This window comes from Cetorhinus maximus, unplaced genomic scaffold, assembly GCF_964194155.1.
Source record: "Cetorhinus maximus unplaced genomic scaffold, sCetMax3.hap1.1 HAP1_SCAFFOLD_254, whole genome shotgun sequence".
NCBI classification, from domain to species: Eukaryota; Metazoa; Chordata; class Chondrichthyes; order Lamniformes; family Cetorhinidae; genus Cetorhinus; species Cetorhinus maximus.
In genome coordinates, this window is record NW_027596215.1 from 403943 (window position 1) to 431367 (window position 27425).

The following is a 27425-nucleotide window of genomic DNA, read 5'->3' on the forward strand; positions in this document are numbered from 1 at the left end:
TTTCCATCATTATCTGAAGGTAGATTTCCCGTCGCTTTTCGGAAGAAATAATCCAGCGGTTTGTGATTTCATCTGTTTTCCACTCCTAATGAAGCATCCAGTACAGGCTCAGGAGCAAGTTCATGTTATTAACTGGTCAACGTTTACCCAGGAGTTCCCGAGAATACCACATTGCACAGATCACCTTCTCACCATCTAAAGTCCCTCTAACATACTATCGATGGTATGTTTACCTCACTCACTCTCGGTGCTCGAAGACATGGTGGCCTGCATGTTTATTGGTCACTTTCCATTTGTTGGTTTCACACCATTGACTGTGAGTTAACATTTTCCAAATTTGGCTCGGGTTTTTATTTTAACCACGAGGATATTCTGGTATCCCTATATTCCCTGTTTAACGTGTTATAGAACATCTTACATAAATTCCCACCCTCAGTTGGATTTCTGCAACCCCTTACATGATTTCTGCCAGTCCTGCACAAAGCGTGCACCTACCTAGAAAATATAACTCAGGAGTTTGTTGGAATTGTCTGTGATTGCCTGGGTAATGGAAGTCGCAACAATACTCAACAAGCTGCGCACCAGCAAGTTCATAGCAACCCCCTTGAGCGTCAGCCCAAACATGTCCTCTTTAAGTACCTCATGTACAAGGTGCACAAGATATAAATACGACCTAAAGCCTGATACAAAGCGACATAAAGGAATGCAAGTTTGAGAGTTGAGATCTGATATCTCATTAGCTACAACATGATCTATTATAAAAACATATGAAGCATGTGGAACAGGCTGACAAACATTCAGGTTCACATAAGTAATATACATATAAATGTCTGCCTTAGGAAAGTGATTTAATTAAAACATATTTCAGGCCCCCAAAAAAGAAACACATAATCAAGCATGTTTACAGGTTAATTCCCGGTAAAATGTGAGATCTTATGCTCTCCTCACCTATCAGCGTGCAATTAATACTCATTTTTACCATAATTATCCTATCACAACCAACGTTGATCGATCGCAATTTACAATTTAAATTTGAAAAAAACACAGTCATTGTCCATCATTCCAAAGTTGAAATAGTATTTGAAACCTTTCAGCTCATGAAAGCACACAACAGTCACAAAGCTCTACCACTGATAAACATATGTTTGAAAAATATGTGCGCGGGTTCAGTTGGCAGTAACTGTAACTTTAACAGGGTTGGTACAGTCAGTCATTGACCTTACATCCCAGAATGTGATTCATGCTTCTCCAAGAGTAAATGCGCTCTGCTTCTAGCACTATCGCTTCTCGGCCTTTTGGCTAAGATCAAGTGTTGCAGGGGCGACACCATGGTCCTGCCAAGGCAAGGTCGGGATGGAAGGGCGATAACCAATCGCAATCCAAATCCATACCGTGGGTTACCTATCACCGTCCGAGTCACGGTGATCCACAGCGAAGGAGGATCACCTATGGATCGGGGCTTCTTCACCAGGAGGATCCTGTTGAAGGCGTGCGGCTTCCAAGCTACGGAGATCTTCACCCTGCATGACTCCCGCAAAGGCGGTTATTTTGACGTGACGTTCAAGCGGGTGGCAGACTGCGTCCGGCTCCTGAGGGTGTTCGAGGAGAAGAGAGACCTGCCGGAGATGAAGATCCTGACGGCGGAGCCGCACTTTTCTCTGCCATTGCAACGGGAACGTGAGGTGATGGTGCATGTGTACAACCCCTTCGTCCCTGTCGCCGACGTGGTCACCTTCCTCACCAGGTACTTCGATAAGGTGGGGAGCGGCACCGAGATTCGAGACGACTTGGGGATCTGGACAGGCAAACGCCTGTTTAAGGTCACGCTAAAGACCGATGGTAAGGGAGCCATTTTCCACCCTCCCTCCAGTTTCGCTATCGGGGGAAACCGGGGCTACCTGGTCTACGCTGGGCAACCCAAGCATTGTCGCTCATGCGGCAAGGCTGGTCATGTGGCGGCCAACTGCAGCGCCTCCCTCTGCAAGATCTGCAAACAGGAAGGGCACCAGACAAAAGACTGCAAACAGGCCAAGTGCTGCAACCTGTGTGGCGAGGCAAGTCACCTCTACAGGACCTGCCCCAAACGCTGCCGTACTTACGCACAGGCAGCCAAAGCCGACCAGGGGGAAGCAGAAGAAATGTTTCGTGTCACTCCAACCACCAAGGCCCCCAGGGAGCTCAACGGGACAAAGGAGGACACAGAGAGAGACAAGGTGGAGAAAGAGATTGAGGCAACAGAGAGCCAATCAACAGCACTACCCCCTGTACCTCCCAGTCCTCAGGACAGCGAATCAATGGAGGAGGAGGCAGCAGTGGAAAAGCAGCAGGGGGAGTGGCGGACGGTGAAGAACAAGAAAAGTAAGAGGGAGCGAAGAAGAAGCAAGGGCGTTTCCCAGAGAAGCGGCAAGAGGCGTCTCCCATCCGACACGGATGACAAGGGCAGCAGCTCTTCGGATGATGAAGTGCCAGAGCGGCACCGACAGAAGAGGCGGCAAAGCTCCAGGGCGTTGGAGGACGAGACACCCGAGCTCCAGAAAATTGGAGACAACAAGGAGACCAGCGCACCCCAACTTTGCCTGCAACCTGAGGAGGCCAGTGCACCACAGCCCCTGGAATCTGGGAGCAGTGAGGCAATCATCGCACCCCAGCTCCAGGAAGCCGGGAACAGCAACACCCCAGAGGGGGTGAGTTTTGGAGAAGCTTCTCCAGCAAAGGTCATCTCAAAACCCGCTCTCTACGTGAACCTCCAGATGCCACCGGAGCAGAACACGGCCAAGGAGATCTACCTCAGCCCATCCAAAGTGAAGGAATTTGAGCTCACTACGGGTATGAAGGAGCAGACTAAAGGTCTGGGACTCTCAGAGACAGTGGGTTTGGTAGGAGAATAAATGCTTTAAAATGGGTTTAAAGATTGTATCCATAAATGTGCGTAGCATTAAATCTACTACGCGATGTGTTGCGACCTTGGACTACCTAGCCAAGGTCAAAGCTGACCTGTTGTTTCTGCAGGAGTGTGCGATACCGCACCTCAGCTCCTACAGGCAATGGTCACGATGGTGGTCCCACGGGCCATCGATCTGGTCGGGCGGAAACGACTCTCGTTCCTCCGGCCTGGGTATTCTGCTGCGGGGAGGCAACTTCACCGTCTCCGAGGTCAAGGAGGTGGTGGGCGGGCGACTCCTGGTAGCAGACGTAATGTACAAGAACGCTCCACTCCGGTTAATTAACGTGTATGGCCCGGCACAAGGGGCTGAGCGGCTGGAGGTTTTTCAGCAGCTCCCACTGCTGCTGGCGACCTCCAGGCAGGTCATTCTGGGCGGGGACTTCAACTGCATCATCGATGCGGCTGGACGATCCGGCAGGGCCGGAAGCAGATTGGACGCTACGTCCAGATCCCTGATGGAAACAGTTAAGGATGCCAAGCTGCACGACGTCTTCAGCAACCCTGCAGACGGAGCGCAGCGTAGATACACCTGGTCGCGGCCAGACGGGTCCATTCGTTCCAGGATAGACTTCCTGTTTGTGTCCCGTGCATTCACAGTCAGATCCACCGAGGTCAAGCCGGTGTTCTTCTCTGACCACTGCCTCCTACTGGCGGACTGCCACTTGGAGAAGGACCTGAGGGTGGGCAGGGGGGCATGGAAGCTAAATGTGCAACTGCTGACCCCAGAGAACATTGAGGAGCTCAAGAGGGATTACAAAGGTTGGAGAACCGTGAAACCCCTCTTTGAGTCCCTGACACACTGGTGGGAAGTGATCAAGGGAAGCATCAAGAGGTTTTTCATCCGCAAAGGCACCCAGAAAGCTAGAAAGGAACAGAGGGAAATGTCCCGACTCCAGAAAAAGATGCAGAATCTGCTCCGGCTGCAGTCGATGGGGGTCGATGTCAAGGAGGAGCTCCAAGAGGTGAAGGGCCAGCAAGCCTCGCACTTTGCCTCGGAGGCCTCCAAGATAATCTTCCGTTCCAGGGTCCGCTCCGTGGAGCAGGATGAGACGTGCTCACGTTTCTTCTTCCAAAAGGTACACAGAGAGCGCTCTGTGATCAGCAGCCTGAAGGAAGAAGACGGCTCAGTAAAGTCATCACGGTCCGACATTCTGAGGATCAGCAAATCCTTTTATGCCGGACTGTATGACGTGAAGCCCACGGACAGCACGGCCTCCCAGTCCTTCCTGTCCTCTATCACGGAGGTCTTAGACCACAGTACGCGGGAGAGCCTAGACAAACCGCTAACTCCTGATGAACTGACTAAGGCCCTCGAGTCCTTCGAGAAGAGTAAAACTCCCGGAAGCGATGGCTTGCCGGCGGAGTTGTATTCGGCTCTGTGGGACTTGATCGGCCCAGACCTGCTAGGAGTGTACGAGAGTATGCTCCTGGCCGGTAGTATGTCAGAATCCATGAGGAAAGGCATCATCACCCTCATCTACAAGCACAAGGGGGAAAGGGAGGAAATTAGAAATTGGCGACCCATTTCACTGTTGAATGTGGACTATAAGATTCTGTCCAAGGTCATCGCCAACCGGGTCAAATCCGCTCTGGAATTGGTGATTCACCCTGACCAGACCTGCTCTGTGCCAGGCAGGAAGATCTCTGACAGCCTGGCGCTGCTCAGGGATACGATTGCCTATGTACAGGACAGGGGTGTGGATACCTGCCTCATCAGCTTGGATCAGGAGAAGGCCTTTGACAGAATATCGCACACCTACATGGGGGATGTGCTCTCCAAAATGGGGTTTGGGGAGGGAATTCGAAATTGGATCCAACTGCTCTACACTAACATCAGTAGCGCAGTCTCAATCAATGGGTGGGAAACAGATAGCTTCCCGATCAAATCTGGAGTCAGGCAGGGCTGTCCTCTCTCGCCTGTCCTTTTCGTGTGTTGCATAGAACCCTTTGCCGAGTCCATCAGGAAGGATCCGGGCATAAGAGGAGTGACGATCCCAGGCAGTGGAGGCACTCAGGTAAAAGCCTCCCTGTACATGGACGACGTCGCCGTCTTCTGCTCGGATCCGCTGTCGGTGCGCAGACTGATGCACATCTGCGACCAGTTCGAACTGGCCTCGGGAGCCAAGGTAAATCGTGGGAAGAGCGAGGCCATGTTCTTTGGGAACTGGGCTGACCGATCCTTTGTCCCCTTCACTGTCAGGGCTGACGGCCTGAAGGTGCTGGGGATATGGTTCGGAGGGACCGGGGCATGCGTTAGAAACTGGAAGGAGCGAGTGGCTATGGTGAAAAGGAAACTGGGCATGTGGGAGCGACGCTCCCTCTCCATTGCGGGTAAGAACCTGGTCATCAGGTGTGAGGTACTCTCGCTGTTGCTGTACGTGGCGCAGGTCTGGCCCATTCCAGACTCCTGCGCGACGGCGATCACTCGAGCCATCTTCCGCTTTATCTGGAGGTCGAAAATGGATCGTGTCCGCAGGGACGCGATGTACAAGCCTCTAGATAAAGGGGGAAAAAACGTGCCCAACATCGCCCTCATACTGATGGCCACCTTTGTGTGCGGCTGCATCAAGCGGTGCGTAGACCCTCAGTACGCAAACACCAAGTGTCACTACGTGCTGAGGTTCTACCTGTCCCCGGTGTTGCGAAGGATGGGTCTGGCCACGCTGCCGCGGAACGCTCCAAGTAGTTGGACCGTGCCGTACCACCTGTCCCTGGTGGAGAAATTTATGCAGAAAAACACCTTTGACCACAAGTCCATCAGGCAGTGGTCAGCACGTAACGTCCTAGAGGCCCTGAGGGATAAGGAGAGGGTGGACCCTGTGGGATGGTTCCCCGAGCAGACTGTCAAAGTCATTTGGCAGAATGCCTCATCGCCAGAACTTTCCAACAAGCACCAAGACGTAGCTTGGCTGGTGGTGAGAAAGGCCCTCCCCGTCAGATCCTTCCTACACGCCAGGAAGCTCACCCCCTCTGCACGTTGCCCTCGAGGTGGCTGTGGTGGGGAAGAGACCGTTGTCCACCTCCTTGTGGATTGTGCCTTTGCAAAGAAAGTCTGGAGAGAGATGCAGTGGTTGCTGTCGAGGTTCATCCCGAGCAGTTCTGTGACACAGGACTCTGTGCTCTACGGGCTGTTCCCAGGGACACACACCGAGACAAACATCAACTGCAGCTGGAGGATCATCAACTCGGTGAAAGAGGCGCTTTGGTCTGCCCGAAACTTGTTGGTCTTCCAGCACAAAGAGTTGTCCCCGACCGATTGTTGCGGACTGGCACAATCCAAAGTCCAGGACTACGTGCTGAGGGACGCACTAAAGCTTGGGGCAGCTGCCGCAAAGGCGCAATGGGGAAGGGTCGCTGTCTAAGACCTTTCTACCACAGCGCACCGAGAGACTGGGAACTGTTTAGAGCCCCTCGGGCTGTACAGATCAAAATGAAAGGCTGTAAATGATTGTAATATTGTTTGTACTGATGCACCTGGTGATACATTTTGTAAAAGTTTAACCTGGATTGTACCCTTGTAATGTTGTTTTTGAAATGGTTTTGAATGTGATTGAAGATATTTTATGAATAAAGTATATTTTTACAAAAAAAAAACTCTGCGATTAAAAACATTTGCAATCGAGTCTGCTTTGCCTGTGCAAGAGCCGCAGGGGAGAAATTAAAACTAACTGCCTCGTTTTTGGAGTTGTATTCTGGATTAAATCCAAATGTGATATCTATTTGGTCAGGTATTCAAAGTTTATGTTAAGCAGATGCAAGTTAATATTTAGATGTCACAGTTATTGATAGAATTGGATAAATTAATTTCCCTGTTTGATGTCGAATGAACGGAAAATAATACAGTCCATAATATGCACTCAATGACATTTCCACAATGTAAATAAACAATTTCAAATCTCGCTCAATCTAATCACACGCATTCTAAATTTTAACAACATTGGCCCGCTTTTGTGGATTTAAACCTGATCTGCGCTTGGTTTGTGAAAATGATTCTGGATAATATTAATTTTGTCTTCTGTCTCCTTTCTGCGCTGTGCAGGGAATGTTCGTTAAATTAGCAACACAATTAGAATTTTAGAATTGAAACTTTTTAAAATATTACTTTTTTTAAGAATTAAATTAAATAGCCAATGTAAATATATTTCGGTAAATGAAAAATGTATCTGATAACTATTCTCGAATTTATTCCCTGACAGTAAAACACAATTTATTTTAGTTCTTTTTACTGACAAAGCAGCAAAAAAAAAATAATCCTCGCCCCGATGCAAAGTAATTAAAAAAAAAAATCCAGAGATCCCCTTAACTGTACATAAAAGTTATCGGGAACTTGGAAGGAGGCGGAGAAAACTTGATAATTTTGTGAATCTGTACATAGAAAATGAGCGAAGCAGAAAATACAACTTCATATCAAACAGCCATAATATTGATGAAAGTAAAAGCTAAACAAAATTCTGAGCAAATACGTAAATATAAGAACATTTTTAGCTAATTTATTGTTTGTAGATTGCAGTTAATAATTATACATATGGTAACAGATAATTAAAGCAATGTTGATGCTGACAATGATTAATATTTTATTATACTCTATTCAAAAATTGGGTCCAACACTCTACTGCTGAATAAAGCATTTGCATGTTTCTTATTTCAAAGTATCACAAGTAGGTTTGACCGCATTTCTACTGAGGAAAGTCAGTTACTGGAAATCTGCATTGGTTCATTCACCAGTGTGTGCTGCCCTGACCAGGATTCTGTACTCATTGAGTTAATTTACATTCCAGAATTTGATCCGCTCCTTTCTAACAGCGACGTTTTACGCTCCTTATCCACTAAATTTAAATAACCAGGTTCGAATTGCATGTTCAGTCTGCGGTTTCTGTACAAGAGGGGCAGAGGTCAAGATAAAAGCAAACTGCTGGGAGTATGATCACTTTAGACCTTTTGACACCCAAGTCTCAGTTGCAATTGGAAATAAGTAAAACATGTTAGCCCAGATAACGGCCACCAAAAGCAATGGTCAACATTTGGCCTTTTGAACTTGGCGGATTTAAAATGAAACAAATGAGCAAAGAGTCTACTAGCTCAGAATTCAACACAATTAAATTAACTATTTCATCCCAAATTAATTACCAATTTAAGGAAAAATATTCCAATTTTCGACAAAGAATTTTGTTCATTTCGGGATTTGTGAAAATATTTTCCGGAGCAATATATAATACATGCTTCCAGCAGTTCTTTGATTTAGAAGACATGTTCCTCAAATAAATTACAATGCCTGGAGTTTAGTGTCAGTCATTTATTTCTAAATAATTAGAAACTGATTGAGAGAGCCATGTGCCTTTTACTGTGCACCTGACAAGAATGCAGCGAGGTTTCCCTGTCACTAAGGCAGCATTTCCTATTTCTAATAAGAGATTTAGAATTGTAAATGAAGACACGCACTAGAAGCAGCAACAAATTTCAACCAAGGCATCGACATAAAACTGAACAATAATATCAGGCCGGTGGAAGGAAGTAAAGGCACAAGTCTCGATACCTCATTAAACACCACATGGGACCTTGAAAAACAACGAGAATTCGGAATAAATTTGAGCGAACGAAGTTATCACATAACCCGTGAAAACAAATAGTTCAATGGTAATTTTAAACTTCATACAATGTGGTCATAACTTGGAAGGATGTATTAACAAATTAAGCGAGAACATTGATAAGTACCATTTCCCATGAGTTAAAGAAGTTGCAGTAACTATATATTTGGAGAATGCAATTAATCGCCAAAAGAAAACATTATAATATTAATTGTGCTCCTTCTTCTTAGTTCAATATAAACTATTTATCGAACTTGCAAAACACTCGAAGGCAGAACCAACTGTTATGCATGCTTTAGTGTTTGCCCCTATATCACACAGAATTCAGGCGGAACGTCGACTGAGAAATACCCCTGAGAGTACTATGTGTGGAGGCTCATACGTTAGTAGGTGCAGTTTCATACTCAGTTAATTGACATAAACCAGGACTCCGCTCCATGATATTCTAACAGTGACGGCTTTCGACGTCGTACCAGCTCTGCTGAAATTGTGTGATCAGAGTGTTAATCTTAATTAGCTGTGTGTGAGGAAGAGTAGCAGGGGACTCAATAAATTCAGCTGCTGTGTTATTTCTGTTCTCTTTCGGATTTAAATCGTTCTGACCTAAATATCACATTTAAAACAATCACCAACCAGGTGCAAAACCTTTCAAATATGATTCAAAATGATATATTTTTAAATCAATTGAAATGCCTAAAATATTAACTGGATAAAATTTCGGCAAATAAACTCGACTCATCAATCCTCAGTTCATACGATCTTAATGAAGCGCAGACATAAATGTAAAAAAGTCCGTGTTCAATAAATAAAGCCCAGACTGGACTATTCGCTCTCGGCAAATCCATCTGTTTTAGATTTGTACAACTGTCTCAGTTGGGAATGTTTTCAACTCCAAACTGGCCAGCCGGTTAAGGGAATTCAGGTGAACGCTGATAGAGAACAGGGACCTATGCACACGGGTAAAGCCATAGCAATTTGAGGCTCAGAATTAGAGCCTTCGGTTGAATGGGCCTGCGCGGGTCGAAAAATCGGATACCGCCTAGTCCCACTTCCTAGTTTTGGCCGCTTGTTTTGTGCGCTACCATAATTTAAATGCGCAACCGAACATGTTTTAATTGTGATGAGGGTTCCTGCATTCACCGGCCTTTCAGGCAGCGAGCGTCCTTCGATCTGCGTATTATTATGCAGCAATATCCCATTACACAATAGGCAAACGTGTTAATATTTGAATACAAATCCAAAATTTACCTTACAAAATAGCTCAATGTTTTCTGCAGTAAATATCAATATCTGTATTGATAAGATTCATTGTTGAATAACAGTGGAAGCCGCAATGTAGAACAGGATAATATTATTTTTAAAAACTTACATTTCAGAAGTTGCAGTGCAGTTAGAGTTAGAAAGGACCGCAGCATCTTCCCGGCACTGGGATCCTGCGCTGGGAATTGAGCTTTAACCGAATGCTGTACACAGATGCCTGGCTCTCCTTCGAACACCTTCCGAAAACCCGGCTGAGGCGGCAATTAAGTGTTTGAAAACAGTTTGAACAGAGTTGACTCTTCCTTCCAAATAAAATAGAGATGCTTTCATGTGAGAGCTCTAGAGTGCCGCCTGGTAACAGACCAATGAGAATGCACTTGCCCATTAATGGATAAAACGAACCGAGGGCCCATCCACCGCCTTTTCCTGTTAGAATGGAAAGGAAATGAGTCAACAACACCGTATCAGATCATTCAATCATTGAAACTTACAGCAGGAACTTACAAAGCAGTGGGCTCTTACACCTGCTGTGTCACAACTGCTGTTATCCCGACATACATTTGCAAATGAGTTCTCTTAAAGCACATGTCCAATTGCCTTCTAAAGAATCCTGTGGAATATCATTACACCATTATGTCTTATGGTGCATTCCAGATCTTAGTCAGCCGCTGTGTGATTAAATTTCTGTTCAATAACAATGTTGTCAATTTATTTAATTTCATAACATCCAGTTAATGACACAAAAACTAATTGGAATACTTTTCCCCACTCGCCCTGAGATATATCTCTTTATGTGTGTTTGTGTGTGTGTCTGTGTGAATGTTTGTGTTTCTCTGTATCTGCCTTATTCCTGGCTTACTCTCTCTAACTCAGTCTCTGTCTTTCTAACCACCAGACTCTCTAACTGTCTCTCTGTTTGTTTGCTCCTATTACATGGCTTTCCTGTTTAGTACAAAAAGCGCGAAAAAAATGTGAGGCTGTTGACGTAAAATACAAACTAAACAGAACGCTAGAATGTACAGCCAGTGATGCATCAACTCCGGAAAGAAACGGTTATCGTTTCATGTCTAGATGACCTGTCATTTTAACCAGTTCCCAACCACATGGAAGGTCATTTCAACATGAATCGTTAACTCTCTTCGTTACTGATGGCTTTGGGATGAGATATGAAATTCACTTGAAATTCAACAGGCATTGCAAGAAAAAAATATGATTTTTCTTTCCAGCTAGAAGTCGGGAATAAAAAGGAGAAGAACATTCCTTCAGACTGTAACAAAGAATGTAAGGAACAACAACGTGTTTACGTACTCATTTATCATTATTATTCTAAAATCAGAATCAGAGTGGCCAACTCAGGAGCCTCATGAGAGCTATTCGGTTATAATTTTTAAGGTTCTAATTTTTAAGATTAGTGTGAAGTATTTTTTGCATCCTGATTATAATCTGTGTTTTAGCTGGGGAGCGTGTGGTTTACAGGTTTGAATGTTAGACAGACTGCAGCGTAAATTCTTACATTTATTAAACGTGTTAAACAATTAAATAAATGCTTTTCACACTGGGACACTTTATCGAGAGGCCTTTTCACCATAGGATAGCGTTAGACACAATCAACGCAAACATCTATCTACAAACTCTCTTCCTCAGGTCCATGGCCGAAGGACCCAGTTTAAAAGCTTCGCAGATAAATAATTCTGCGTATATTGATGACACTGTGTGTTTGCACTTGATTATTTTGTGGCTACTACTTATATATTTCAGTGGGTTGTCTGCAGTCCCATAACGAGTTTAATTTGTCAAAGTTGTGGAGGAGAATTTGGCGGAGATTACAAATAGGATGATAGGGAAAACATTAGAAATTCAAGCAGCTAAACTTGGCGATTTAGCTAACTATTGTGAATGAAATAACCTGAGATCTGAAAACCGGCTTCATCTCCATTGACTTCTAATTGATTGGTGCCCATTGTTGTCAAACTTATAGAAAATGTTTCATTTAAAGGGCAGTTGCTTGATTTCCATTATCACCAGTAACAGATGTGTAGAGACCACCATTATTTCTTGGGCGGTTTTCCCAATTTACCCAGTCGGATCTATGCCGCTCCTAAATTTTTCTCTATAAACTGCCGAAATGTACTTGCACCTTCTTTGGGAAATATTTCCAATCATTTGAATAAATGTTTTTCCATTAATCAGCGCTAGTCTTGGGGAGAAGTAGAGCCAACAGGGATATTTGTTGCGACATGAAATGTATTTTTATTTTAAGATGAGTAATTACTACTGAAAATGTTTGTGTGTAATCGCACAGCAGCTCGTAGTGTGCAGATTCACAGAGCACTCGCTGTATGTTTTGTTGTTGTGCAGAACTGACAGGAAACACCTGGCGTTGTGGTGATGTCTGCACCAGCAACTTCGCCGCTGCTCCCTTACAATATTGACATAAGGCTTGTGAACATTGAATATATCCAGGCCAAAGAATCGGGGCTTTATATCTGGGTACCGGCACCAATTCACGGGAAAAACATGACAGAATGTCACCTGCAAATAGTCCAAACCAGTGTCATTAATAGTTGTTCATGGAATAAGATGTCGGTAAACTGTCGAGACAGTCTGGCGTGTGCAATAAACAATACGTCTAGTTTGCCGGCTTTAATCGACTATTGCCATTGCTCAGGCTGTGAAAGTCTACAACCAGCATGTTGGCATTTATCACCGCTCCCACCGCGCCCCCAAATCCCTCCCTAACGTCACCCTCCTCAACAACTCCGCCTTCAAGCTACTGGCGGCCAGCGTTTCTGCTGAATAAAATAAATGATTCGGTGTAGCCAAACTCCCCAGAGCAGTCCAGGGGCAGCACTTTACAGATAGGATATCGATGAGGGCTAAAAATTACCTCGGATAACGAGTATGCCTCTTTTTGTTTGGGTGCTGAATATTTTGAATAGTTTTTGGCCAGTCCGCAGTGTATCACTTTACATTGTAATGGATGGTTTGTTAAAATGAAAAGTGATAAACACTGGAGAATTTCTGAGATGCTAGGTCAGTTTCAGAGCACTTGGTTACCATTTCTACATTGTATTCGTTTATTAGTGAGGGATGAATTGATGGGTCGTGGTAACTTTGTTAAGTGAGGATTCCTAAATCAGTTGCTTGGTAATCAGTAAAATGAATATTTGGAAGTTGAGGTGATTGTTCCATCAGGTGAGGTAAAATTCTTGTAGCAGGTTCTATTTTTTAAACAGTCGTGTGCTTCGAGTCATTTTATTGATGTTGAATCAGCAAGGAATACTTATTTTTATATATTATTTGCAATGTCTCGGTTTATATAAATTATATTTTGCCAACTGTCAATTTACCTCAAAATGTATCACATAGCAAACCCCAATGCAAGATTTAATTTGTTATTTGCTGTCTTGCTTGATCACTGCTTATATACAGTGCTGAATGATTTAATGTTTCACTTCTGATGATGACTGTAATGCCTAAATATGAGAAAGTACCCCTAACACATACACGTTCGAGGCAGTATTGGACTGATGCTTAATGTAAAATCAACAACCATTCAGTATCGCTCCCTGCTTTCCGACCCCCTGTCGGATTTTCGGCCAGTTGATTTTGCTGCTTTGATTAATGCCTGGAGTTTACCTATATCCAATATGTGAATGTGTTTCAAATTCAAGGTCGCCAATTTGTTCTCTCTACCAGTTAGGAAAAATCTACTCTCCAGCACAGACAGATTCAAAGTAGGTGTTTAGTACAAAAATCATGCGCTCTGCCGACAATGGAAATTTTATTTGTTAGTCCCAAATCATCCCGAGCCATTATTTAAAGCCAGTTAATGAATTAAGCTAATGTGCGAACCATTTTCACATTAGTCCCAAGTAATCCTGGGCCTCCATTCGAAGGCCACGCAATGCCTCTGCCTCATGTTCAAACCGGTTTGAATTTGGCCCACCCTCGTCCCCGGCCTTCCAGCGAAGGCCGTGCAACGACCTTGCCTGTGTTCACACAGTTTTCGCCTGTTTTTTGAATTGATAGTTGATGATTCAATTTCCTGATGTCGGGCATTTATACACCCAGCCGATTGATGTGAGTCAATCTACTGAAGTTGAGTAAGGTTTAATCAGGAAGCTGATACAGTTAATGGTTAAGTTCAGGTTAAACCAGTGGTTGAATTACTTCATTATTGATATTTCTTTATGAGCGCTACTTCAATACTCAATGCTACTTCACAATGTTACTGTGCCTGCATTTTCAATAAGCTCAATGTGTCATGTAATTTTACATACGTTTCTAATTAGAGAGTATTCGCTTTATTGGAATAGTTCAGTTAATTGATAGTGCATTGCTGTTCAGTTTTTTTTATATTAAATGAATACACGATTAACTACATAGACAGTGGTACGGGTAGATATTGTTGTTTTTGTGTCGGTCTGCCATTGCTCATAGGTTTATGGCGCTCAGTAAGTTAACAGGCGTAGTATCAGTTCACTGGTGTTCCGTCAGATTACTGGCGAATATTGCAGGGCCCCAACATGGGAGTAGTGTCAGTACAGCTTGTTTTTATCAGTGCTGCTTCATCTTCTGTTTCAACACATCAAACAGAGGCTTTGTTGACTTTTTTGCGTTGTTAGGCCGAGAGTGGTAGGTTTTGGACTGGTCGATGTTTATGTTATTTTATAGGTTGGACGAGGGTTGATTTGTGGGGAGCTTGTCCTTTTGGAGGAGTGAGGGAGTTTATGGGTAGCGAGTTAGATAAATGACAGTTGGGTATATAATATCTCATCGCTAGTTTGGAGGTAATCGAACGGCTTAAGTTCACATGATTTCTTGCTAATCATTGGGGCAGTGTATCTGCAAGGCGACGATTTCTAACTCCTCAAATCCTTTGCAACACGGATAATCTCTTGGTTTTTGTTTGTTTTGCTAAAAGTGAGTAAATATGATATTTTTTGCTCAGGATTGAAGACAATGGGTCACTTTGGGGTGATTACTAATTTTCCATCGTTCTGGCTACTTTATATTCACAATGTCAGTTTATAAGTCATTATGCCAGTTAATGGCCGAGTGTCACTGTAGAGTCATAATGGCAGATAAATTAGCTTTGGCTTTTCAATGAGCTTGGCTCAGAATCACAGTCTTCATCAACATCTAGTTCTGTGTGACTGTGTGTTCAGTCATTGACATTGATACAATGTACAAAAAAGCAACGTTGACAAACTCAATTTGGTGCGCATGTTGTCTGGCACACCGTCCTCTACCTTGCAGAGTCTGTGGACCTAAACTCAGACACTTCTTCTGCACCACATCTGGAACAAAACCTCATCAACAAACATCAAGTTATATTTGCAAGCCTGCAACTGATGTCAACTCCAAAGTAGACCTTCCCTCTAAAGTCTCCAGCCTCATGGTGCCCCAACTCTGCAGCCCACTTGTACCAACTTTATATATATACTCCCAAAAAGGACTTTCCTATTAAACCCATTGTCTCCACCAGTGCCTACCCGGATGGAATTATTTCTTCATATTAGGCTTTATTTTTCCCCCTACTGTGCTTAAACATCCTATCTAACTTTGTGATTATTAAGATCCCCTACATCACCTCAAAATTTTCCAGTTACATTGCCCTGATCGGCACTCTTCACTATGTACATCGAATCCCTCTAAACCTCCCTACTCCACACGGGTGTGTTGAGGGCTCTCGGTTTGTTTAATGAACATAGGCCCGAACATTCCTCATCCACCACCACACACCACAGCTTAGCACAACTCGTTCTCTCATTGAGGAAACAAACATTAACTTGTTTTTATTTTACTTCCGCAAAATAAGAATCACAGAATCAAAGAACGGTAAAGGTGTAGAAGGGTGGCATTAGGCACATGGTGTCTACATCGGCTCCGCGCACATTTTAAATCCGTGTCAATCTCCTGCCTTTTCCCTGAAGCCCTGCACATTTGTTTCAATTTAAATAATCATCCAGTGGCATTTTGAATGCCTCTATTGAACCTGCCTCCACCACGATTCCAGGCATAGCATTCCAAACCCCAACTACTCACTGCGTGAAAAAACTTTATTCTCATGTCACATTTGCAGTCACATCGGTGTGGATATCGCTGCCAGTATGACCCCAGTTACATCTGCCTTTTTTGTGTGTGGTCATGTTCGACATTCCTGAATCTAGTCCGACTTAGGCCCACTCACAGGGTTCATTCTTTTTTATTCTGCAACATCGAAGTCTGTTTTGGTGCAAAATCATGCTTTTGCCTGAATGTCTGGAGACAGATATAATTCAGTAAGTTTTCTTCCAATTATAAACTTTTTTTCACCATCACATGACCCTTCTCCGATACCTCCAATGCGTGACTTTCCTGTCTCAATTGCTGACATTAGGCAGTCCACAAACATTCTTTGCAAACCCACTGATTTCCACAGACTTCTGGGTTATAAATCTTCACATCATTATTTCGGTAAGGAGTCTCTAATATTCCAAAATTTCTTGCCTTCCACAGATCTGATTATGTTACCTTTCACAATTAACATCCGGAGAATCCTCCCTTCTTCCCCAGCCCAGGAAACCCTGCTCTTTGGCCCCTGAACAGTATCCGACACATATCCAGCACTTCTGCACACATCTTTTCTGAAACTAGGACGTGGTTCACCACGAACTCATTCACCACCCCAGCAGCCTACGCCTCTTCCACGAATTGTAGCATGATACCAGCAGCAAACAGATCGCCCCCTCACTAGCCTGTCAAAATTACAATGAAACAGTCCCCTCTGTGACACCTTGGTGCAATCCGCTATCTACCCCAACACTTTATTGCCTTTGCAGGGCACTCTCACTTGCAATCGAATGAGCTGTAACATCTGCACCTTTACCTCATCCCCCTTGGCCTTCAAAGCCTCAAGCAATCCCTCCAGGTCAAGCAGCGATTTACTAGTACTTCAGTCAATGTATTCTACTGTACTCGCTGCTCACGATGCAGTCTCGTTTTCATTGCGGAGACCGAAAGCAGACTTGGTTGTCTCGCGACAGAGCGGGCGTGTTTTTTTCTGCCATTTTCTGCGAACCATTTATTTTGTTTCAGACAGTGCTGACATTTATTGTACTATCGACATCTGGCCCAGACAAAAGTATCAAACTTTAGCAACGTGATTGTCATTCCCTTTGTCCTGTGTTCAATTGCATCTTTCTGATGTAGTCTCTCCATCCCTCCGGCATATCCCTGACCTCTTAATTTGTTGCACTACCCCTTTCTTTTTTTTTGCAACAGCTTTAAGCTCATCGGAATTCCACTTCTCTCCAGTTCCTAAGAAATAATAATTATTGGACTCACAGTTTTGTTTTTTTCTGTTTCCCTGTCCACAGATGCTACCAGGCGAGCAGAGTTGTTTTCAGGCATTTTCAGTTTTTTTTTTAAATTACAATTTTGCATTTTCTTCTTTATTTTCCGAGAAGGCAGGTTATAGGTTGAACTTAAAATGAAGTAACTTAACTAGCTTTCATCTCCGATAACGGTGGTTGAGGTATATTTAGAATGATACTCTGTGAAGTTTCATTGGTTGCATGACAGCAGGAGGAGATATGATTGTAGGTCATATGTAACCCTCGCTCCTCAATAGTGAAGTGATGAAAATTTTATATAGACAAGGGAGCAGAATTTGAGCAGTTGAGAGATCTCGGGCAGTGCTTTTATTTTGGAAATCGAACCCGGTATGAAATAAGGCCAGAGGAAGATAACAGAGAAAGACGTGCACAGGACAGTGAGTAGACAGATGTAGGAGGACACTGCTGTTTTCATCGCTATTTTCCATTCTTGCTGATGCAGCCTTGCTCCACAGAGAGGACTTCTCCCCATTCACGCACATTGGCGCCCCCGCAGACACCATCCATACAGAGAAACATCATAAACACAGAAATCTCTTTCCACAGAGAACTACCACCTCTCGCATTCTCAAACGGAAACTGCAGCAAGCAGACGTTCATCAGCAATAACTTGTTCCCCACACACACTAACTAGGAGCAACAGTAGGTCATTCTGCCATTAGAGCCTGCTCCGCCATTCAATATGATCATGACTGATATTCTTGTGGCCTCAACCCCATATTTAACCTACCCGCGATCAAATTCGACCCCCTTGTTAATCAAGTGTGCTTCTACATTCGCGTTAAAAATGTGCACTGGCCCTGCTGTCACTCCTCTTTGGGCAAGAGACATTCAAAGTTTCAAGATCACCTGAGAAAAAATTCTTCTCACCCGCGACTGAAGTGGGAGGAACATTAGCTTTTAAGCCCTGCGATCCAGTTCTAGACTGTTCCACGAGTCGAAACATCCATTCAGCCGTCACCATGTCAATCTCCATCAGGACCTTTCAAGTGTATAAATAAAATCATCTCTCATTATTCTAAATGGGATCCTCCACAAGTCTGACCAATCTTTCCAGGTACGATAACTCCCAATCCGCCATCACCTCGCGAACCAATTAACATATCAACGTTAATCGCCTGCTTTTACTAGTATGTAGTAATGGCAGATAATTGACTGCAAACACACGATTCCAAAGTTGGCCAATGACACGAAGGTATGAGGTGATTAACTTGGTAAGTACCTGGAGGCGAGAATATAGAAAATACTGAGTAGTTTACATATGTGGTTTCGAGGCAGAGAGGGCTGCTATATTTCCATGAATTACATAATCTGATAGAGTATGATGATAAAGCATACAGGTTTTGTGCTTTATGAAGAGGGACATGGATTTCAAGAGAAAATCATTCATGATAAAATGTAAACAACATTAGTGCACATTAAACTGTAGTGATCTTGGCGTAATAGTACATAGGTAACTGAAAGCAGCATTTCAAGCGGACAAGATTGGATAGAAGCCGTATGAAATGCTCTCCTTGACTGGCAGAGGTATAGAACATAAAAGTAAGGATAAATTGTTGGAATTGTATGAATTGAAAGGCCTCAACTGGAGTATTGTATGCAGTTCTGGTGACTGCATTACAGGAAGGTTGGAATAGCTTTAGAGAGAGTGCAGAGGAGTTTTACAAGATTGTTTCCAGATTTTAAAAAGCGTAGCTACAAGGAGAGTTTGGATAGGTTGGGGTTATTTTGCTTAGAACAAAGAAGGCTGAGAGGTAACTTGATTGAAGTGTACAAAGTTATAAGGGGAATAGATAGAGTGGACTGGATAAAATTGTATCCCTTGACGGAGAATTCTAAAACCAGGGGACATAGATTCAAGACAATTGGCAGAAGGTGTAGGGGTGAAATGGGTAAGATTTTTTTTTACACAGCGTCTAGTGGATGACTGGAATTCGCTGTCCATATCTGTGGTAGAGGCAGAAACTTTAAACGCTTTTAAAAAGCACCTGGATGTGCACCTAAAGTGTTGTAAACTGCAGGGATATGGGCCGGGTGAAGGAAGGTGGGATTAGAATGGGCTCCTTGGTTTCCTCGGGATGGCATGGAAAAGATGGGCTGAATGGTCTCCTTATGTTCTGTAATTGTTCTAGGATTATGTGTTACAAGCGCTGTTGGATTATTTCATAACCTATTCAGCTCCAACAGGGAAAAAAAACAAAACAATTTCACCAATCTCTCCACATAACAACATTCTCCCGCCCACAAGATACTCCGGGAATGGAAGAGGCCATATGCCTCAGCAAGCCTTCTCTGCTGTTCAATATGATCATTGTTGATCTGATTTGAGCCAGAAATCCATGTCTCTGCCACAACCCTTCAAAATAACACAGCTTCTTTGAGGATCAAATGCATTGTCTTTCTCAAACTGACAAAACTTCAATGCCCATCAACCTCCGTGCAAGGAGCTTTCAAAGACTAACATCGTTCTGAAATAAGACATTCCTGCTCATCTGCCACTTGTTTGAGAGATCCTATGTTTTTGAATATCGCTCCCTATTTCTAGGACTTCATGCGAGAAGGACGCCTTCCCAATATCTACATTGTGAGGCCAACCCCAGAATGTTGTTGGTTTATCTTCATGATGTTATTTAGTTGTCATCGTGTCTTCCTAACAACTTTTTCTGTACCTTCTGCAGGACCTTCACATCCTTCCGCCATTACAGTGACTAAAACTGTGCGCCATCTGCCACCTGAATAATAGCAATTAATTTACAAATGTATTAAATGATTCATTAGATTTCAATTTAATACCCATGTTTACCAAACCAGTACAGAGTATGTTTCATTTGCCCCAATCTCCACGCCGCTTTCAAGTAATCATGGGCATGCACATCATCGTAATTGTGTTCATTTCCCCCTTCAAAGTAGTTACATTTATACTTTGATGCCACAAGACGGAATGTTTCCCATGATGCATTGCGTCTCACAAAAGCACAAAAAATTCAAGCAGCCACGCGTCTGGCCACTTTACCACTTTGCCTGTGTCCGTCTTATTTCTGTTGCTAATATGTTCATGATTTTGCAACATTATAAAGTGTTGTAACCAGTTTCTTTCTGTACCCAAACTTATCTTAATATTTTAAACATATGTGTAAAAAAAAGATGAATAGTATTATACTCGATGCCTAAGCGGAACACCCTCTTCCTAGGCGGATGAAAATTCATTTACGACTATTTTCATCCGCCTCCCTTTTCGTCAACCAAACAAGCAAGTTAACAATGTTCTTTCATGCAATGCACTTGGACTGACTGTGAAAATCTGCAAAGAGTTTGTTTGACAAAATTGAAAGCCCACGTCATACATATCGACAGCATGCCCTACCTCAGCAATGTCTGTTAATTCAGCAGATAACTCACAGATTATTCAGACATGACTGGCTTTAACAAATGGTCTGGTTAACATTGTTAATCCATTCGCCAAGTGAGAATTATTTTTTCCTTGATGAGGTCTCTCCAATGTCAAAGATGTTATAAAGATGAGTCCGCTATTCCAAGAGTTGACATCTGCCCCTTCATGTACAACACCATAACATTTGCACTAATTCATTTCTCGAGCAGCAGTTCAATTCCCAAAGAAGATTGAAACATTTTCCTCAAACTTCTGAACTTTATTATGGTTCCTTCGTCATGGAAATATTTTGGCTGGTTACATAACTGTTTCTACTTTGAATGTAGACGATTTATAATCTTCCCTTCATCAACTGCATAAAAAATCACGTAATTATTATTTTGAACCTTGAAATTTTGGTAAAATAATTATTATACACACACACACACACATATATATGCATTATTCCACCGCATTCCATCGTCTGAAACACAGAACATTTTTGCGAATTCTTTCATCAAAACTATATCGAAAATTTGAACCTTCTTCACTGTCCTTCTAACATATTGATTAAGCAGATTCTATTCGAGAAAATTTAGTGATCTTTCGCCCTCTTTGCCTTTTCTTATCATGTTCCCCAGCCTGTACATGGTAAGTGAAAACGCTCGATATTGTTGCCCTTTAATTTCACATGTCACTAAAGTATGCTGATAAATTCAATCGCGAATCTGCTGTGTGTTATTTGATAATCACTAAAAGACGTCGAACCACTTTACATTGCTCTTTCTGTTTATCTGACCAAAATGATTTAGGCTATCAATGCTCTGCTATTCTGCAATCCTGTAGAATTCTCATCTATTTCCTGAACAATATTGCCTCCAACTTCATTTATCTCAACTATATCCGCTCAGTGTTTACTGCAGACAAAGGCGCCCGATTCCCATCATTTCCCAAGTATTCTATTTTATTCTCATTATCATCAACTCATGTAGCACCTTCTGTAGCAAACTTGTCAATCGATTCTGGAAAATTCCTTAACTTGACAGCCAGCTATTCCATAATACCCTACACGCCTTAAATATATTTGTTAAAATGTTGTTACTGATCTTACTTCTCCATTCCTTCTCGTGTTGCTGCTCCTTCACTCATTTGCTGGGTCCTGGTGTCCAATCACACTCATACGTTTTAGACTGTCGCCCACAACAATATTTAAATGCATTGTCGTAGGCCTGATCGGGGGCAAGATCCACAGATTATCAAAATTAATCTTGTCTCTTCCCTCTTGTCGAGATTATCCTAGGCACCTGAAGCTATTTCTCGTCCATCATGTGCGGAACCATGCATTCATCTGTACTATCTTCTTGGTTCAGTATTTCCCAGCATGCAGCTCTGGGATGAATCTACAGATAATGAACTGTGAAGTCCGGTTTTCACAGTTTCTCGTTGATGAAAATTTGTAATAATGAGCTGTGTCAATTCTCTAGCTATGTCATCTGTCCCAAATTGGACCGTGCCTTCTACTCGTCTCGCCTTTCCAGAATTCACTGCACCCATTCAACTGCATTTTTTTCTCTGTTACGAGGAGGGTGTAGGGGGGGGGGGGGGGGGGGGGGGGTTGGTGTGGGTGGGTGGGCGGCTGTGGTTAGGGGGACGGGTGGAGAAATGCAAAATGTGCGAACTTGACAGGAGGAATAACATTCCACTCCGCTTCATATCAAATCCCCAATAACTTCTACACTGATGCACGTTGTCGACCCACGCTGTGCAGCCCATCCCCGAACAGGGTCTAGGAATGGTTCCTGACTGCACTTCAACCTAGTCTCATTGCGCTGAGTTATAGACAACGCTGACCATCAATTTTAAAACGTGAAAATGGAGACAATCGAGGAAGAAGTGATTTAATATCGCATGATATATAATTTTGGATTGTGAAAAGCTCTATTGATCACAACTAATGATCACATTGTCTTAGTTAGAGGTGAAGGGATTGAATCTCATCACATGTTTGTTACACTGCATGAATTTAGTCACGTAAGGAAATGAAATGAACAAGGTTAGAGTGATGAAACAAAGGCTGTCAAATGCATTAAAATCTACTTTATTCCTGACCCAAGGGCGGTGCAGAGAGGAGCGGTGCTTAAATCTTAAACCATTCTCCATTCTGTACTACCACCTGGATTGCTATTCACAAAACAGGATTCTACCGTTTCAGGCAGGCACGAACATTTATGTTCGCACCATGAAGGCAGCTTCTATCGTGTGGTCACGATAGTAACTGCTCCTATCCTGTCCTCACTGAGCAGAGCTTCAGCATTCCACTGTTAATTTTAAAAGTGTCCAAGACTGTTTCATGCACTGGGCTGCACAGCTGCCAAGAGCAGAACTAAAGATAATCACCCTTTACTTTTTGATCAATTTCATTTCAGATGGTTAAAAAGTGGAAGCAAGTAATCTTTACCTAAGTTCCATTCTGCGTCCCGTCGTTACACCTGCTACCTGTTTCCTGGCCTGTAAAATATCTGCAAAGGGAACAACGGGATTGACCAGTATGGAGAAAAAAAAACGACTTTGTCACAACTACAGCCCTCACCCTACCGAGTACTAAAATAAAAGGAGCCCTTAACTCCACTAAACACATCCAATGAATATTGGTTATCATTCCACATTCCGTGCAACTCCATTCAAAGACTTGAAACAAATCAAGGCAAATGAATCCATGCATTATATTAACGTTATCACTTTTCTCGTGGAAATAATTATTTGAAGCTCAGACACGTTGGCAATTTGAGAGACTGTTTTTCACTTATGTCCGAATACAGTAATATACAGTAGTTTAAAGCACGGTCACCTTTTAAATCTCGGTTTCACGTGTTTGTGTTAGGTGAGTTGACATGTGAATTACACTTCTTGGTGTCAGTCACAAACCGCAAGCTCATTAATAGAACATTACACAGACTCATTAATTCACAGATAGAACTTAGCTGAACAATTCCAAACTGAAACCTACACCCTCTGTTTTATAATGAGCAGTTCAAAAGGAGTCCATGCAAACATTTGAGAATGTATTATCGTAATGCATTTGTTCTAGATTTCATCTGCATAATTATTACATAATTCCCTGTACTTACCCCAATCCCAAACACATTCTAGCAATGAAGCATTCGGTAATATGATGATTATCATGGTAAATTTCTCCAGAGGTAATCAATAGATTATAGTTAACATTTCTGCGAGTATAAAAAGTCTATCTGGAGCCTTAGTTAAGAGGGTGAATGTCAGCTGAAATTAAATCTGTTTAAATCTGCTGTTCGCAACAGCCAATTTTTTTGCCCACTGATACTAGCTTTTTGTAGTAAAAACCTTTTGGGAGATTTTGGCAAAATATTTTGGTTCCTACAATTTAATCTATTTGGTTACAGCTGTTAGATTGTGAAGGACAGGTCGGCCGTACAGCCTCACCCCAATGGAACATTTGTTTTTCTCACCTGTGATGGCATGGGATTGTCCCATAGAGAGGAGAGCAGAAATTCAGGGTGTTGGAGGACAGGTTGGAAGTGTCAATTTGAAGTAATGAAAGGGAAGGGGCGGGAACGATTTATCTAGTGTAGATCACTAGAACACGAATAAAATCTTCATGGAACTCAGACACTTGGGGACATAAAGATGCTGGAGGGGGAGAGCAGCTTCCCCATTTCTGTCAAGAATAATATACCCTAAGAATATGATCAACACAGTTACCTGGATTAAATTTTCCACAATCCTCCTCTCTTGAGGATGCTATGCCAAACTCCCAACTTCTCTGTTTCTCTAACTTCCATTTTGGCAATGCAAGCTTCAAAGGTTGCTTCGGATATGATTTATCTTTTCCTCAATTGTGGGCTCACGGACTCAATGGTTGCCGTCCGTCAAAAATGCGTGTTCCATTTCAAAGAGTTCAGGTGACGCTCGTCTCCATTATTGTTTACTCCATGGTGAAACTGCTCCTCGATATTCACTCCAAAAACCTCCAAATTCAGGCCTCAGGCTTTGCCATTTCCGCCACATTCTATGGAAAGCTACCATAAAACCTATCCAAGCTACCTCTCGATTTATTTTATTTAATTACACAGTTACATTGCCTAAAAAGTCCCTGGTCCATTATTGCTTCACCAAGGATACCCACTCTTCTTTTAATGGCACCTTCCCCTATAGTTGGTGGATGTGCAGCAGGTTTCCATTCATGTCCTCTCATTCAATATGAAGAGCCATATTCACTCCTTCCAAAGTGAAAGAGTTGAGTATTCATTACCCCCAATATTTTTCTGCTTACATTCGAGAGACAAAGCAAACATTATGTCATTGTTTTGCTGAAAATTACTGAGAAGTCCTCAAGCGTGACAATCACCTTCAAGTAAGTTTCCAATGTAATGTTTTTCTCCCACCTCAGCCACGCCATTCTCTCTTCAGCCCCTGGAACTATTTCAATGGATTTTAACTGAATTTTCTACAAATGAATCTTATTTCCCTCCTTCACACGTTGCATCTTCCCAACCTCTGAACCGAGTTAAATATAAATCATGTCAAAATTGTTTTTCTATAATACTGCTTACAAAGGGAGCTGGAAAAGATTATACCCTCCGTTTAGGCACCTCGGCCGTTCTCAGTATGATATAGATTTACTTGAGTTCTTTAAACAATTTTCCCCCTTCCCACTTTCAAGGTGCCTGTTCCTACTGGAACTATGACGACACAACATTTACCATTTTTAACAAAAGGACACTTGGCTGAATGATGAAGATTATTTTTCTCCTTACACCTGTTGCTTGGAATTCTAAATATTTCAAGGTTTTTTGGTCATATTTCAGTCTCACAGCATCTATAGCATACTGCCATTAAAAAAGAGATTCTAAGGACACATAAAGATTTCGGGGTGCAATGGACGGGAAATAACATGCTACAGAGAAAGTATTAAACAACTCTAGAAACACTGGCAAATTGTATTAAAATGGATTATCAAAGTCGCCTTCTTGGTTGAAGTCTCGGTCAAATGCAACATTAGAATCATGGTACTTCACGTCCATTACCATTATCAATGCAGCCAGCAAAGAAGGCAACACATTTTAAAATCATAAATTTGCTGCATGTGCCCATTGTAGAGCTTTTAGACATTCTGAACTGTAGACTCAGTATTGCTGCTGCATTGCACACCATATATGTGTTGCGTAGTTGCATAGGGCAACTTTCCAAATAGTTGAGGAAACATGATCACTCGAAGAGACTTCAGGAGAGAATAATAAAAAAATATAAAGAATTACCGAAAACAGGGAACAAAATTAAATTCCACATTTAATGATCTCTACCAGGGGAGACGTAATTGAGTTCCCTCTAAACAGGAAGGGATGTGCTTTATAGAAGGCGAGCTCTTGGAAACGATGGGGGCATTCATGTCCCCCAACGCATTAAACGCAACTCGCAGCCTGCAGAGACTCACAACAGTCACTGCGCGTTTTGCTGTCCTGTGGACTAACAAGAAGCACTTGGCGTTGTGGTGGCTTCTCTGCTCGTGTTATGTTTGCAGTTCACCTCCAATGTGGACATAATGTGCCTGGAATTTTCCCGTCGGATCTTGAATTTGAGCTGTATAAATAAAGACTGTAAAAAGACAACAAGTATTTTTATTGAGCAAGTTGATGTATTCACTGAAACTACAGGACAGTTTAGTGCCTGCAAATATGTTTTCCCTGATCACAAAAGAGATTCACGGTACCAAGTTACCGTAATCTGTGCACACTTTCCCAAATGTATAACACAACAAATCCACAGGTCAGGATCAATGTCTCCGATTCCAAATCAATCAGTAAATTCATGTATAGATGGAACCACAATCCTCCCTGTACCTTTGAAGTGAAATAGAAGAAGTTGGTAAGATTTTAGAGTTCATTAATAAGGATGAGATTTCAGAATACTTGGAAATGCATGGTAAAATTGGGCAAAGTCAGCATGGTTTCATCAAGGTGAGGTCATGCCTGACAAATCTGTTAGAATTTTTTGAGGATTTAACGAGTAGTTTAGACGAAGGAGAGCCAATGGATGTTATCTACTTGGACATCCAGAAGACATTTGACAAGATGCAGCACAGGAGGCTCCTCTGTAAGATACGAGCCCATGGTGTTAGAGGCAAGGTGCTAGCATAGATAGATGATTGGCTGTCTGGCAGGAGGCAGAGAGTGGGGATAATGGAGTCCTTCTCAGGATGGCGGCCCGTGACTAGTAGAGTTCCGCAGGGGTCAGTGTTGGGAAAACAACGTTTCAATTTATGCATTACTGATCAAGATGAAGGAACTGAGGGCATCCTGGCTAACTTTGCAGATGATACAAAGATAAGTGGAGGGACAGGTAGTATTGAGGAAGTGGGCTGGCTACAGAAGGATTTGGACAGGTTAGGAGAATGGGCAAATAAGTGGTGGATGGAATACTACGTTGGGAATTGTGAGGTTGTGCACTTTGGTAGGAAGAATAGAGGCATAGTCTATTTTCTAAATGGGGAGAGAATTCTGAATCCTGGAGTGCAAAGGGACTTAGGAGTCCTAGTCCAGGATTCTCTTAAGGTTAACATGCAAGTTGACGCGGTAGTTTGGAAGGCAAATGCAATGTTGGCATTTATTTCGAGAGGACTAGAATATAAAATCAGGGATGTGCTGCTGAGGCTTTATAAGGTTCTGGTCATACCACATTTAGAATATTGTGAGCAATTTTGGGCCCCATATCTCAAGAAGGATGTGCTGGCCCTGGAGAGAGTCCAGAGGAGGTGCACGAGTATGATCCCAGGAATGAAAGGCTAAACATATGAGGAACGTTTGAGGACTCTTTGTCTTTACTCGATGGAGTTTAGAAGTATGAGGGGG

The 27425-nt window shown here is 42.7% G+C and overlaps 1 protein-coding gene across 1 annotated transcript in view; it reads right to left on the bottom strand.

The window, feature by feature from the left end:
• The window catches only part of LOC144673086 (scavenger receptor cysteine-rich type 1 protein M130-like), a 44333-nt gene that overhangs the window by 12822 nt on the left and 4086 nt on the right, over positions 1–27425 (bottom strand). Inside the window, exon 2 of the mRNA XM_078535084.1 lies at positions 23000–23060. Within this exon, the coding sequence (XP_078391210.1) occupies positions 23000–23060 (61 nt within the window). The remainder of the gene's footprint in view (positions 1–22999; positions 23061–27425) is intronic.